Below are 15657 nucleotides of genomic sequence, written 5' to 3'. Positions count from 1 at the left end.
TACACTTGCTTGGCTCAGCAGGCCCAGCAATGAGGTATTTTTTATTTTATATTTGTTTTTGCAGGGATCTTAGCAACATCAATTGTGAAGAGCTTGGTCCATTGCCTCCTGGATGGGAGATCCGTAATACAGCAACAGGCAGAGTTTATTTTGTTGACCATAACAACAGAACAACACAATTCACAGATCCTCGGCTCTCTGCTAACTTGCATTTAGTTTTAAAGTAAGTTTTTGAAACAATATGTGTGAAAATGTGGGTCTGAACAAGAGAAGACTGATGCTGCTTGTTTTAGTAAATATGATAGACTGTCTGCTGTCTTCAATTATAAGTTACTTTTGTTGAACAAAATTTTATGTGGAAGAGTATGACGAGTTTCACTTTGATGTATGAGTATTTAATCCTACTGTGCTCCAGTAGCAGCCTGTCGTTAAAGCTGGGAGAAGGGGATGAATCTGAGGTGCGCCCTGGCACACCGAGAGAGACAGGCCGCTTCCCGAGGTGTGTGGAGACAGCACATTCCCGCCGAGGGCATCAGCAATAGCTCCAGGACAGCTGAGTCCAGCCCAGGACATTTTGTTGCTGTTAGCTTTGTTTGGTAGCTCTAAGTCTTCTTTCCCATTTGCAGGACTTAGTCTTCCATACAAGTCTTTGTGAATGGGCTCAATGTACCTTGGATTTTTTAATGGGCTTTATTGAAATGTAATTGACATACAATAAACTATGCATATTTAAAGTATACAGTTTAAGTTCTGACATATTAAACACCCGTGAAACCATCACCACAGTGAAGGTAATGAACATATCCATCATCTCAAAAGTTTTCCTGTGCCTCTCTGTACTTCCCCCAAACCCCCCCTCCTGTGGGGCTTCCACCTGTGTTCGTTTCCTAGGGCCGCCGGGTCACAGGCCACAGGCCACAGTAGGAGTTCATTCCCTGTCAGCTCTGGAGGCCAGAGGGCCAGACTCGAGTTGTCAGCGAGGCTTGATTCCTTTTGGAGGCTCTGAAGGAGAATCTGTCCTTTGTCTCTCACCTAGCTTTTGGGTGCTTTCAGGAAACCTTACTGTTCCTTGACTTGTAGACACATCATTCCAGTCTTTGTCTTCACATGGCCTTCTATGATCTGTTTCTACCCACAGAACTATGACACCAAAGGGGTCATACCTACCAATTCTCCAAGTCTCCAAACACCAACTGGGCGTACAGCAATTGAAATCAGTTCTGACAATCCCTGCAGATAGTGTCAGACCCCATAGGTTAAGGGCTCAGTCCCTCAAAACTGTCCCTACTTCAGATGCCAACTGCAAATCCCTGTTTTTACCAACTGGCTATAAATTGGGGAGTTCCCATGACCTGCTCCTTGGGTTCAGTAATTTGTTAGAATGGCTTACAGAACCAAGGGAATTCTTTATTTACTATGATCAGCTCATTACAGAGGCTACAGCTGCCAGCAGTGTGAGAGTTGTGGCTACTCCACACCCTTGCTAACATAACGCCTGGTATCTTACTAACTTGAGATGTTCTAATAGGTGTGTAGTGGTTTCTCATTATAGTTTAAATTGCATTTCTTTCATGACTAATGATGTTGAGCATCTTTTTCTATGCTTTTTGCCATCTGTATCTTTGGTGAAATTTTTTGCCCCCTTTTTTAAAAAAAATTGAGGTTTTTTTTTTTTAACTTTTGAGTTTTGAGAGGTTTCTTTACATATTTGCGGTGCAAGTACCCATTCCAGGTGTGTGCTTTGGAAAGATTTCTCCTAGCCTGTGACTTGTCTTTTCACTTTTTTAATAGTGTCTTTTGAAGAGCTGTTTTTCAAAGAAAAATTTTCTTTGAGATTTGATGAAGTATTAACTATCCATTTTTTATGGATTATTCTTTTGGTATCATAGCTAAGAAACCTTTGCCTAATAAGTCATAACAGTTTCTCCCTGTGTTTCAGAAGTTTTATGGCTTTGGGCTTTACATTGAGGTCTCTGACCATTTGGAGTTAAGTTTTTGCATCTGCTGGAAGATATATCTAAGTTTATTTATTTTTTAAGGTCAATACAATTGTTTAGGGAGTGCTTTTAAATATCTTCTGTTTTGATTGTGTGTGTGTGTGTGTGTAAAAAACACCTTTATTATTATTATGCTCGTGAGAGTACTAAATAGTGATTTGTAATTTTCATCAAAGATACATTTTCCTCTGGATAGTTATATATTTTAGGTATAAAGTTTGGTCTAGAACAGAAGACCCACTGTCTATAAAAAAGTTTAGGGATTTGTCAGGGAACTGAAAGTCATTTCTGTTTATTTTGTCATAGGTACCATTGCCCTTTACATCTAGGATAGGAGATTGTGCTCTTGGCTGTTATGTGCAAAATTAAACTCCAGTGGAATCGCTCATTGTCTGCTATTGATGTCTACAGTAGCAAATTATCTGACTTTTTATTTCTTGACAACTTACTGAAATTAGTTCATTATATCATCAGATTCTTTAAAAAGTTCTTAGATGCAACTTATAATACTTTAGTTAGGAGAATAAAAATATCTCTAGGTAACTTGCTTTTTAAAAATTATTATATTTCTGCTGTACCTGGGAGATTATTTTCATGTATTTGTGGTAAACCATATACGTGCAGTTAAAAGTCACTTTAGCACAACAATGTGAGTGTACTTTCTGCCACTGACTATATACTTAAAAGTGGTTAAAATGCTAAATTTTACACTGTATATTTTACCACAATAAGAAGAAAAGTAGTCACTCTGTTAAGCACGTAGACTTGTTAGTAAAGTGCTACTTCTCGGTGCCAGTAACTGCCATGTGTCCTTCCACATTCCTGTGGTCTAGACTAGCGTGTATAGGAGGAGGGTCCCTGCCAAGCGGCCAGTTCCTGCTGTTTGTCTCTTCCAGACGGACAGACTCTAGATAACAGGCACAGCGCTTGGCACATACCTGAATTTTAAAACGGGTGATGGTAAACAAGAAAAGGGAAACGGTATCTGAGAAATTTGTTCTCAGCAGCTGTTTAAAGCTTTATGGGTAAAACTCCATTTTCCAATTCCATAAATTCATATGGATTCTGAGAAATGACCTCTGGAGCTAGTTTATTGTCAAAAATGACAAACCAAAAACACAGTGAATGAGGCATGGAAATGATATAGCTAGACTTGTTTTATAGTGGATGCTACTTTAAATGTACAACGTAATCTTTTTCATTTAAATATTCTAAGAGTATTTTGTTTACGTCTAGTCGGCAGAACCAGCTGAAAGACCAGCAGCAACAGCAGGTGGTGTCGTTGTGCCCTGACGACACCGAGTGCCTGACAGTCCCGCGGTACAAGCGAGACCTGGTGCAGAAACTAAAAATTTTGCGGCAAGAACTTTCCCAGCAACAGCCTCAGGCTGGCCATTGCCGCATCGAGGTTTCCAGGGAGGAGATTTTTGAGGTAAACTTACAAGTCTTATTTTAAAATTGAGAAAAATTAAATTTCAGTGTTTTGCTGTTTTCCAAGAACACTTTTTGTGACTGTAGAATGGGAGTGTTTTTATTAAATTCTTTTTAAACTGTGAGCGCTAAAGGCAGTACCATTGGAGAGATTTAGTGTGTAAGGTGGACGTTTAGTGGGACAAAGAGTGTTACGTGTCCAGTTGGCTCTGCGTGGTCCCTGCATTGCGAATATTCATTGTCAAGGAGCTTTAAAGACCACGAGCATCACCGTCTTTTACTTTCTCATCCTTCCAAAGGTGAGGGGCTCCTCACTCAGAGATCATTTTGTTTACTTCCGTAAGTTACTGAAAGCCGCCCTTCCTAGTGGGTCTTTTATCTTTGGATTTTATAGCCCCACTATCAGCTTCAAAGTTCTTCCATAGTCAGTGGCAGAGCTCCAGGGCACGGGCTTCTCTTCCTTAGAGGCTTCCTGGCAGGAGCTGTGGGACTTGGTCATCTTTTTCCCAAAGATGAACTTTTTTCTCTCAGAACAGTCCTGGCCTTGTTTGTATCCATCATTTGTATTTTAAAAAATATAATATTGTCGATTTCATGAAGAGAACACTAATGATTACTTATATTCATTTGGAACTTTCATTTCTTACTTTCTACTGGTGCCTGTGACCTAGATGTAGGTCAACCAACTAAAAATTTTTGTACTTCTGTCACATGTTTTTAATATGAGTGAAATTCTTGCTGTGGTTCATAGAACTTAAATATGGAGTTTTGCACTTAGTAGGCCTTTAATATAATATTACCAAGTGGATTGGTTTCAGTAGTATTAAGCTATCTTCATTTTGTTTTTAGAAGTTCCAAGAGGTTTCAAACATTTAGAGTTTATCCTTTGATTTGATTGTTGAATTTCACCTTATTTATAAACATGTTTTGTAGGTAGAATGGGAGAGAGAGCATAAATGACTGGTTAAAAGCACCTAGCAATTATAGTATATTAAAAATTTTTTTCAGGAGTCCTATCGACAGGTTATGAAAATGAGACCAAAAGATCTCTGGAAGCGATTAATGATAAAATTTCGTGGAGAAGAGGGCCTTGACTATGGAGGGGTTGCCAGGTAAAGACTTGCTCATCAGGAAATGACATATGGATCCTTATATATACAAATTTAAGATACTCTCTGTGGTGTAACCTTCTCATTGATATTTATTTTCTAGTATAATATTCCCTAATGTTTGCAATAGGGAGGGTATCCTAATCGATACATTCATGATGAGGTTAGGATAGTACTTTTACCAGAAGAGTATTGGAGAGTTCAGTATATAAAAAGCATATAAGACACGTCAGGTGAGTGTCGTGTGTGCTGGGAAGGTTGCTTAGATGGACGCCTCACTTTTGTTTTTAATCTCTAGAGCTTTTCTAGAGCTTTTCGAGTATTACATGAATGGTGGTGATTTGAGCTAGACTCCGTCACATTATAGAACTGAAAAACATTTTTCTTTAACTTTTTGTTCAAAATTATTTCACTGTATTTCCTTAAAATGTATTACCCAAGGTAATACATTTAATCCATAATAGTAGAATATATATAAATACCTTTTCTAGCTGAGGAGTGACAAGAATTGAGACTAGAACTGCATCTCTTTAAGTCCTAGACTAGTGATTGTACTTCAGTTTCCCCAAGGTGAATGTTACCTTCCAAGCTTTGAAAAATGTGAAGGGTTTAATAAATTTAAGGTGATAGTACTATTTATTACGTGGTTTTAAAAATATTGATGTACACGTGAAACCAAGAAGTAAGGAACACACCAGAAGGTACAGGCGAGGGCAAGAATGTGTTTTATGTTTTGCTATGTGCTCTACCACTTCTTAGTTTCAGGTGACAACTTATACTTTTACCATGCTGTATTTAGGGCTTACACAAAAAAAGATGATGAATAATGAAATTTCCTTGTAAAACAGTACCAACAACAAAGCACACCCTGTCCAGAAGCGAGAGTAAATTACTGTGGTATCATATCATCTGCATCTGTGTTACCTAGTGCAGGTCTGCCACGACAGGAGCCGTGTGGATCACATGGATATTTTGAACCATACCCTTCCCTTTATTTGATATTTAACACAGATTACAAATTTATTTAACAATTAAAAGGAGCAGACTTCTGGGATGCATCATGTAATTAGTTGGTGCTTCTGGGTAATACCTTTATACTGTGCTGCTAATATGTCACAGTTGCTCCGCATGAGTGAGAAGTGATCGCATAGTAATAAAGCAGGAGTTCCCATTTGCCTTTTGAGCACGGTCGGTTTTCCCTGTGGGATCTTCTATAACTAGTTAGTGCTTTATTTTCTTTTCTTTAATAAATTCTTTGCTAAAATGATTAATAGCATATTTTAATAAAAATATATTCTTTAACAAAAGGCTCCCTTGTGATACCTTGTTTTCTAGGGAGTGGTTATATCTCTTGTCGCATGAAATGTTGAATCCGTACTATGGCCTCTTCCAGTATTCACGAGATGACATCTATACGCTGCAGATCAATCCTGATTCTGCAGTTAACCCGGTATGGCTGCTGCTCCAGTGATACGAATTAACTTGTGACCTGCAGCACTCTTCATCTTTAATGTCAATGTAGTTTATGACATAGGACTACTCTCCTTGTCCCACTCACAGCCTTAGACCTAGCAATTCCTCTTAGAAAAATTTCAAAAGTAAACAATTATGGATGTGTTCAGCAGTTTGGGCCCAGGGATGCTGACTGTGTCATTGTTTATAGAAGCCCCATTGAAAACAGTATCATTGTCCCTAAGCAGGGGGTTGATTAAATTGTGACGTGAAGCAGAATGACATTAACCGTTACAAAACATAGATCCTGGAGTTAGAATGAGAATATATCCAGGTCCTATTACTTAATAGCTTTGTGACCTGGGGCACATTCATTGACTTGGGCCTCAATTTTATCATTGCTAGTAATAATAAATATAGTTTGTACCTCAGAGGAGGGTTGTAACAAATCAATGAGACCCTGCACATTAAGTATTTAGCATAGTGCTATACATTATTAACCCTATTATATATCATTAAGCACTCAGCAGAAGTTGGCAGCTGTTACTAATATGTTGATTCTATATTATTTCTATTGTCTTTCCATACAAGGGCATATGGATAGCCCCAGAATAGCCACTAAAGTGACATTGTGTGGTAAAAGTTAATGACATGTCAAGATGGTGTTTGTGACGAATGATACAAAATAGTATGATACAATTTTGGTAAATATGTACATGTGTAAACATCGAAAGGCTCTATTACAATATTGACGTTAGTTATTTCTGGGTATTAGATTATGGATAGTGAACAGGTATTACTTTCTACAAAGAAACAAAAGCTTGTCTTTAAGGTAAGAGGGAGGTTTAAAGATTACTTATTAAATAGAGAAGTAAAAGAAGTGTAAAATCAAATATCCGAATAACAAAACAATTTATCAGGAAAGATCAAACATATCGAAACATGGCAGGAATGTTAGATTCATTGCAGGGAATGCTTTATAAAGGAAGATTTTTAGGTAAAGGTTCTGCTTGGGGACCCATTACTGCCACTCAAGTTGTAGTAACAACAGTTCACGTTCGTTGAGCTTTTACCCTGTGCCAGGTCCAGTGCCATAGCTTCATCATACTCCTCACAGAGATCCTTTTTAGATACTATTATTACCCTTATTTTTCCAGATGTGGAAAATTAGTCCTATAGGGGTTAATTTGCCCAAGTATGCATAGCTAGTAACTGGCACAGTCAGGACTCCAGTCCAAGTTAGACATGAAATCTGTGCCCTAAATCTGTGAGGTTTTGAATTTCAGTTTCTGGTTAGGTCAGGGAAATAGGAGGTTTAGGACTGAAAGCTTTTTTCCATGACAGAGCCAGGCTAGTAAAGGGCTCAGCAGGATATGCGAGGAAGAGAACAGGATCTGTGAGTGGTTTAATGAAGCTGCAGTGGGACTGTTGTCTGGACTTAATTTCCAAAGATGAATTTTACAAAGTGACTGTACCTTTGAGAGAGGCATTGACTCTGGTGTAACGCTTTATAACAACGTGGAGAATATTGAGCATGCCCAATAGAAACTCTCCCTATGATTACTGAGCTTTGATATGATAGCCTATTCCATCTAAATAGTTATAAATTAGAGTATAAGTTGATACTTATTATAAAAAGATTAATGTTGCTTAAATATTTAATTGTTATTAAAAATTGCCTGGATAGTGTCTAACTTGAGTATTTGTATAAACTCTTTTCAATTACAGGAACACTTATCATATTTCCACTTTGTTGGACGAATAATGGGAATGGCTGTGTTTCATGGACATTATATTGATGGTGGTTTCACATTGCCGTTCTATAAACAGTTGCTGGGGAAGTCAATTACTTTGGATGACATGGAGTTAGTTGATCCAGATCTTCATAACAGTTTAGTGTGGATACTGTATGTATTGAGTCTTGTTCATTATAGTTAGAACCTGAGCTTTTAAAAAAGATCCTGTCTCAATGGATGTACTTCTTTAAAATTTAAAAAACACGCAGAAAATATTAAGAGTGACTATTTGAGTGATAGGACCACATTAGATGTTCCCTCTTTCTACTGCTTTCCGGTATATTTCAAATTCCTAAAAGTTAGTGAATGTTACTACTTTAAAAAGGAAAAAAAATCTAGTGTATTCTATTTTAAAAAATACTATATATAAATGCTTTTCTTGACGTGATGCAAGTTTGATTCCAGTCCTGTGTTAGAATAGCAGATTCCTGCGGAAGCGGTGATTGTTGAAACCGTCTGTAAAAAGGGCATCTGTTAGAACCAATTCTGTTTTGTGGGATATATTAGTAGGGCATTAATTTATGAAGATACATTGGCCATACTTATTTTGCCTAACACATGAGTAGCTTTTTCGCTGGGGTTACTCGGGTGTTTGGTTACTTGGGATACCCAGACTCAAGTAGTGCCTCTTACCTGCAAGCCAAAAATAAACTGAAGTTTCCCTGTGTCAAGCCCGGCTTCAGCCAGCGCTCTTTCTCCATACTCAGGAAGTGAAACACTTCCTGTGTTTATGGGGTTAAAGCTCTTGGACTTTTCTGCCCAAGAACTGGAAGGTTTGGTAGTGTAGGAATAGTCAAAGGAATCTGATTTTATATTTGTCATGTCATAAAACTTTATTTTTATTTGTCTCACCAATTAATACATCTGTAGGGTCTGTATTTTAGATTTTCCATTAAGCATCTTTCCTCTTTGCTTTCAGTGAGAATGATATTACAGGTGTTTTGGACCATACCTTCTGCGTTGAACATAATGCATATGGGGAAATTATTCAGCATGAACTTAAACCAAATGGCAAGAGCATCCCTGTTACTGAAGAAAATAAAAAGGAATATGTCAGGTATACAAGACTGAGAATTGTTTGAATGTTCTGGAATAGCAAGGGAAAAACATTTACGTATTTAGGTCATGTTACTTATGGCTACAAAAAAGGCTTCTGCAGAATTCAGCGGCTTAAAAACAACAACTGTGGGTCAAGAGTTTGTGTAAACAACAGGATAGCACATGGCACCTGTGTGCGGTGTCAGTGCGGGTGGAAAGGGCAAGATAGCCTCTTCACTCACATGCTGATGACTTAGTAGGGTGGCTCAGAGGGCTGGGGCTGGCCTGAGCGGCCACTGGGTCACCATCTGGGACCTCGTTCTCACTGTTGGCAGGGTTCCTTGGTTATCCCTACGTGGAATCAAGAAGCCTCTCATATCCCTCAGGCCTTTCTCTCCCCACCAAGGTAGAAGGAGTGGGGTGGCTGGTTTCCCAGAGCACAAGAAAAGTTGTCGGATCTTTTTAAGGCCTAAGCCTAGAACCGGCCAACGTGAGTCACCTCTGTGCTGTGTTGTTTTGGTTAAAATGAGACACATGCCAGCCCAGGTTCAGTGTGGTACAGGCCCAGATACCAGGAAATGTGGCGCATGGGCATGTGCAGCGCGGCTCCCTCACTGGCTGTGCATGTGATCTGTGCTGCTGACCGTCACTTACCCTGCTTATAAAGAAGCTCATTGTGAGCTTAAGGGATGGATACAAGAAAATGTTCTCCAGGTTTTACAGAATCACCTGTTGACTGAGGCATTTAAAAGTAGTGGGTAGATCATTTGGCTTATGGTAGCTAAAGTTCTCCTAAACATAGAACTGTGGTAATCAAATTTAGGAGAGTGAGCGTCACCATATGTACACAAAAACATGCATCTGTACTATTTTATACTGATTATGTCCCCAAGTCTTTCTGGCTAAAATTTTCCTACTTTACACATGAGGCCCATTAATCTCACAGACTGTTGAGGGGCGTGAACACTGATTTAGCTTTTTTGGAAGCAGTTTGATGATAACTTCCAAAATAAAAATGTACATGCCTTTAACTAGCAGCTCCAGTTTTAGGACTCTGTGCTGTGCAAACTCATTTACTTAAATAATTATGAATTAGGACGTTCAGTTAAATACTTGTAAAAAGTGAAAAACTCAGTGTTTTTAGAGGAGAATGGTTAACTGCATATATTCCGCAGAATATTATGTAGGTTTTTAAAAGAAAGAGAGACTCTGTAAGCTGTCGAGTTTAAAAAGCAAGTCTTAGAAGAATTATGTAGGGACAAAGCCTGCGTTGTTTTATAATTACATGGAAGATGTTCAGAAAGGCTCGATCCCAAATAGAGTGTGTCTAGGATGAGGGGGTGAGGGGGGGTGGCCCTGGGGGTAGCGAGGGAAATGGACTTTCAGGTTTGTTCTGTCTCCACATCTAGGGTTTTATTTATTTTTAAAAATCTAACAAGCACCTATTATGTTTCTAATTAAAAAATAAAGGAATGGATGGGAATTTCCTGAATTTCAGTCGTGTGTGACTTGCGAGACCTGGTGGGGACTACTCTGTCCCTGGCACCACTCGCCAGGATTCAGTCACGTTCACAGCACTTAGTGATGGTCCCTCACCAAGTATAGTTCTGAGATTTAAAAAATGACAAAGAAAGCCTTTTACAGATGAGCAGTTTGAGTGTCCCCTTAACCAAACACACAAAAATGAGGTTCCCCCAAAGGATATAATGTTAAGTAACTTATTCTTGAAGTAGAGAACTATTTCTCCAAGTTTGGAAAAGGAGATGTTGACACACTTGGAAGATGAATAGTTCTGAGATGTGGGAGATGGAGAGGTTTTCCTGGGTAGATTAAAAAACCAGGCAGTTCACTTATAAATTATTGGTCATAAGCACGAAGAGAGCTACACATTGGATGTAGTGTACTTTTTGTTGGTAAATTATATCTTCCAGGATTTTTAAAGCCTCCAGGGAACAATGAATATTTAGCTAAAAAGTGCTTACTATTGGCTTTTACTATTTCTTTTCATTTTGGGTATACTGCCCCCAAGATATAAACAAAACACCCAACATTCAGACCATATTTTCAAGTGGATCCAGAAGAATGGTGATTTTTGGTTGAATGGGCTCTTTTGTGCCTGTTGGCATGCCTGTTAGAAGTTTAGAAAGAAGTCAACCTGATTTTGGCTTCAAGCACCTAAACTGAAAGCACCTAAGCTCCAGCAACTTTGAGTGTACTAGGAGCTCCTCTGAGCTGAAGAGTTGCTTTATTGGCGCGGCTCTTGTTAGTGGAAGGTTACCACTTTTTAATATTGCCGAAGTAGAGATTCATCATAATTACCAGATCCAAACATATTTGATCATATGAAATCCCTGCCCAATGTTTCTAGGCTCTACGTGAACTGGAGGTTTTTACGAGGCATCGAAGCGCAATTCCTGGCTCTGCAGAAAGGATTTAACGAAGTAATTCCACAGCATCTGCTGAAGACATTCGATGAGAAGGAGTTAGAGGTCAGTACCTTTCAGTTTCATGGTGCGATGCTGTGAGCATTCGTACTCATGGGGAGTCTGTCCTGCTTTGGAATTTCTACAAGTGAGCTATCTCCCTTATATTACGAACATTTATTTTTCCGTATTATTATTTCTTGTTTTCAACAGATTTCATGTCTTATGTGCACTTTCTTCCAATGTTGTTTTCTATTGAAATTTACTCGGAATGAAAGCCTAGGCTCAATTGATTTACACTAAGCTTTGCAAAAAGGCATTTGGTAAACAAGGTCATAGGAGAAATAATTAAAACACTTAAGATAAACTGTATCTAAACATCCTGAGTCTCTTTAGAAACATTATTAACATAGCTGTAATAAACAGTTAACTTCTTTTTGTTTTCTTTTACAGCTGGTCCTTAAAGCACCTTAGGTCTGGTTTTTTAATTAAGACCTTTAACAAATACATCTGAATTTCCACTGAGCTACGTTGTGAAAAAAGTCAGTAAGGTTTTATTCTGTCCGATTGTCCCAAATTTAGCTAGTGGCTAGGGAGAGCATAAATACGATTTTATTAATTAACTTCAGTGTCCTTTTTAACTAAATCTGTTAATAGACTGTTAGCAAACACGTCCAGAAGATTGGTTTGGCTCAGCGCCGCCCTCATTCATTTTTGTGACTGAACCACTCGGCAGTGAGATGGTCAGAAGGAAGTAGTCTAGGGAAGGAGGAAAACAGGACTGGCTTTTTCCTCAGTGAACGAGGAATCCGGCCTTATAATTACCACCTCTCTGAGGAAAAGATTTTAGGAGTTACCTTTTGTGTTATGAATACTTCTATAATCCTGTTTGGATAACCACTTCCCTCTCATTGTGGTCATGGTTCACTAATCTCTTCAGAACCCTATAGAAGCCCTGTTGGAGATTTTATTCAATAAGGTTAGGGTTTATTATACAGTTTCTGCTGCTAATAGAACGAAACTCTTTACAAAAATATATGTATTTTATTTAATGTTAATACTGGGTTATAGAGCAAACTGCTGGCAAAGGAGGTGAACTGAATTGCTCAGAACCCCCAAGCTACCAAGTGTTGAAAGTACAGTACTATGATGCAGGTCTTAAGGAAGGCACATATAAATTGTATGTTACTCTAGTTTCTGCCCATTAAAAATATCTAGAATTCTGTGAAATTATAGAACTTTCATCTCGTTGTTCCCTCATAGGTGGTTCACACTCTGGGTGGGAACCTGAAAGTGAATAGGTACATGGAGCTTTTTAAAATACAGCTTCTTAGTATCACCCCAGACCCACAGAATTAAAACCTGGTGTTTATATTCTGAAAAACTTTCAAGGTGATCCTGATGTGTGCCCTCAATTAATTTAAGAACCACCCTATGAGAGCCAACACTGCAAATCTGAAGTTCTATTTTGAGGAATTTTTGGCTTAACTTGGGTTTCCATTGGCTCATGCTTTGTGCACTATTTTAACAGCTTATTATTTGTGGCCTTGGGAAGATAGATGTTAACGACTGGAAGGTAAACACCCGGTTAAAACACTGCACGCCGGACAGCAATGTGGTCAAGTGGTTCTGGAAAGCTGTGGAATTTTTTGATGAAGAGCGGCGAGCACGGTTACTGCAGTTTGTGACGGGATCGTCTAGAGTGCCTCTGCAGGGCTTCAAAGCTTTACAAGGTACCAAACCAGAGGGCCAGCGACGTGGCAGCAGATGACGGGGGGAGGGCGTCGGCACTTGGGGTATCTAGTTGGTTTACAACCACGTGCTTCTAAACAGATTCTCTTTCACCCTGTTTCTGACCTGTAACGCTCACACCGTGACCCCCTCCTCCTTCCTTTCTTTTCTTTCTTCCCCCCAAGAGCCTGTTGTGCTGGGCTTCTCTGACTGTATGAGTGCCGCATGCGGAGACCGCGCGCGGGGCTGCTCTGCCTCCTGCTCACCGCGCGTGTCCGTTCTGCTGCACATTCCCTTAGGGGAAGCCTGTCCACCTCCGTCTCCACATCCAGCCTGGCAAAACGTCTACCCACGTGGGATGCCTCCCTCTCCTGTTTCATCCTTGTAACAGAAAGAGGCAGCATGAGTTGTGGAAGCCATTTGTTTGGTCAGCGCATGTTACTTTCTGCATGGCATCAGCCTGTTTACAGCCATGTTCCCTTTTAAAGGCTTGTTTTCTGTGGAATAGCCGTGTACTTTTTGGATGAGTGGCAATACTGCTAGTGACTGTGGCGCTTCACTGGGTGGCAGTTGCTTCCTTTAGCTCTGAAGCTCTTCATTTTCCAAGTTGCTGCTGCTGGTGGTGACTGAGGATGCACGAAGCAAGATGAGCGCGTGATCCTCCAGTGCTGCGCACAGCAGTGTCCAGAGTCCCTGGGGAAAGCGTACTGGGAGTTGTGCTGAGAGTCCCTACGTGGGGTCATGATCAGACTACGCATAAAGTGAAGTTGTGTTTATTTGTATGGACTGTCTTATGTTAACTGAAATTTATTCTCTAGACTGCTGATCTTTTGCTCTCAGCCAAGTTTGAATCATGAAACCTAAATTTGTATTTAGGCCGTCATCTTTCTGAATGTGTGTATATTTAATCTGGGATTTGCCCATTTACTTTTCTTCTCAGGCTTTTGGGACATTGATTTCCTATCTAAAAAATGAAGTTGTCAAAGGATTTAAATCCTGAACTTTTTTCAAATTTGAAATGCTAGCGTATTAAGGAATCCAGCCTTATCCAAGGTCAATTCCAGCTTTCCAACCCAGATTCTTTTCCTGGGAAAAGAATTTTTTTGGCAGCTCATGTGGAGTCACCAGTATTCCTCTATCCCTAGCCCCTGTGGTTTACGTACTGGCTTCACTCTGAGACTTTAGAGACTGATACAGGCACCTGCAGGGACCTGACCCATATCTTCTTCCTTGGCAGGTGCTGCAGGCCCACGGCTTTTCACCATCCACCAGATTGACGCCTGCACCAACAACCTGCCCAAAGCCCACACGTGGTGAGTTGTTCTTGTAGCGTTTCCTCTTACTCCGTGTGTGCAGGTGCTAGTTTCAAACAGGCAGCTTTTCATTTATTGTTCTTACTACTAAGTGGACCTTTAAAAGGAATGATAGGCAACTCTTCGAGTGAGTTAAGATTATTCTGAAGTTGGCAGGAACACCCGGAGTGGTCCCCTCTGCTGTAGAGAAGTACAACCTTGCTCCTGTAATTCTGTGTGGCACGGCGCGTTGCGGCTGTGTGAGTGGGCACTTGCGAGGCTGGCTGGCTTGTTTTGAATGAACCGTGTAAAACCTGATGTGCTTATTTACAGCTTCAATCGAATAGACATTCCGCCCTATGAAAGCTATGAAAAGTTATATGAAAAGCTGCTAACAGCCATCGAAGAAACATGTGGATTTGCTGTGGAATGACACACGTCAAGGATTTACCCAGGACTCTATTTATACCCGACAGCCTCCTTTCAGCAGAGTTTCAAGGAATGCTGAAATACAGGAAAATGCCCCCGCCCCCTTTTTTAAATTTTAGGACACTGTGAGGGGAAAGGACAATTTTGAAATTCCTTTTCAAGGGAAAAAAAGAGGTCTTTATGCTTTGCCATGAGGCCGCATTCAGCTGCTATTTAAAATTAATACCTTGAACCTAAAGAATGCTGACTTTTCCTACATTTCCAGAGTTAGGCAGTATTCTCACTTAAAGACTACTATTTTTATAAGAGGTAACCTATTCACATCGCGTCACAGGTTTCACGTCTCAGACACCAAGACAGCTTCAGCAGGCGGTACAAGTCACATTTCATTTTGGTCAAATACATGATTTTGAACAGCTCCTGTACTTGCTCTTTGTAAAAAAATGAAATAAAATTATTTTGAATTGCTCTGCCTTTGTAAACGATTGGCTCACAGAATCATTATCTTTTAAAAAGCCATTTACACATTTAATTACAGTTTTCTATAGCAAAACATATTTTAAAAGCATCATATGTTTCAGCCTAGCCTAAGGGAGTCTTTTTTTATATTTTTCAAGCACAAATTTCCTGGAATACAGCTTTTGGTTGTCAGATTCCTAATGCAACCATTTAGTCTAAACTTGGTAGCTTATTTGCTACAATACGATGCTTTCAGGGGCTCCCTGTTTTTAAGAGACTTAAAAAAAATCCTAATTTTCTATCTTGAATCAATGTGACCAGGTGTTTTGGGTGTGCTTTTCATCCTCAATGGAAATCTGCATTTTTATAGCTTCTCAGATCCTGTGGATGAGGTGGGATTTTAACTCCTTTGCTGGGTCAGCTTACCTTTGATATATATACTATTTCTTGTAAACCAAAGTCTCCTCTGACCAGGACACTTAGTTTATATTATATTTTAA

At 39.5% G+C, this 15657-nt stretch overlaps 1 protein-coding gene across 1 annotated transcript in view; it reads left to right on the top strand.

The window, feature by feature from the left end:
* SMURF2 (SMAD specific E3 ubiquitin protein ligase 2) overlaps positions 1–15180 on the top strand; it is a 72175-nt gene extending 56995 nt beyond the window's left edge. The window contains exons 10-19 of the mRNA XM_087826311.1: positions 65–223; positions 3234–3429; positions 4437–4540; positions 5873–5987; positions 7718–7896; positions 8705–8842; positions 11192–11312; positions 12778–12979; positions 14215–14290; positions 14603–15180. Coding sequence (XP_087682437.1) covers positions 65–223; positions 3234–3429; positions 4437–4540; positions 5873–5987; positions 7718–7896; positions 8705–8842; positions 11192–11312; positions 12778–12979; positions 14215–14290; positions 14603–14702 — 1390 coding nt within the window. The 3' untranslated portion in view covers positions 14703–15180. The remainder of the gene's footprint in view (positions 1–64; positions 224–3233; positions 3430–4436; positions 4541–5872; positions 5988–7717; positions 7897–8704; positions 8843–11191; positions 11313–12777; positions 12980–14214; positions 14291–14602) is intronic.
* Positions 15181–15657: the final 477 nt, after the last annotated feature.

Source organism: Miniopterus natalensis, chromosome 17 (assembly GCF_054644295.1).
Source record: "Miniopterus natalensis isolate mMinNat1 chromosome 17, mMinNat1.hap1, whole genome shotgun sequence".
Classification (NCBI taxonomy): domain Eukaryota; kingdom Metazoa; phylum Chordata; class Mammalia; order Chiroptera; family Miniopteridae; genus Miniopterus; species Miniopterus natalensis.
Note: the sequence above shows the minus strand (reverse complement) of the source record. Positions and strands in the feature narration are given on the sequence as shown.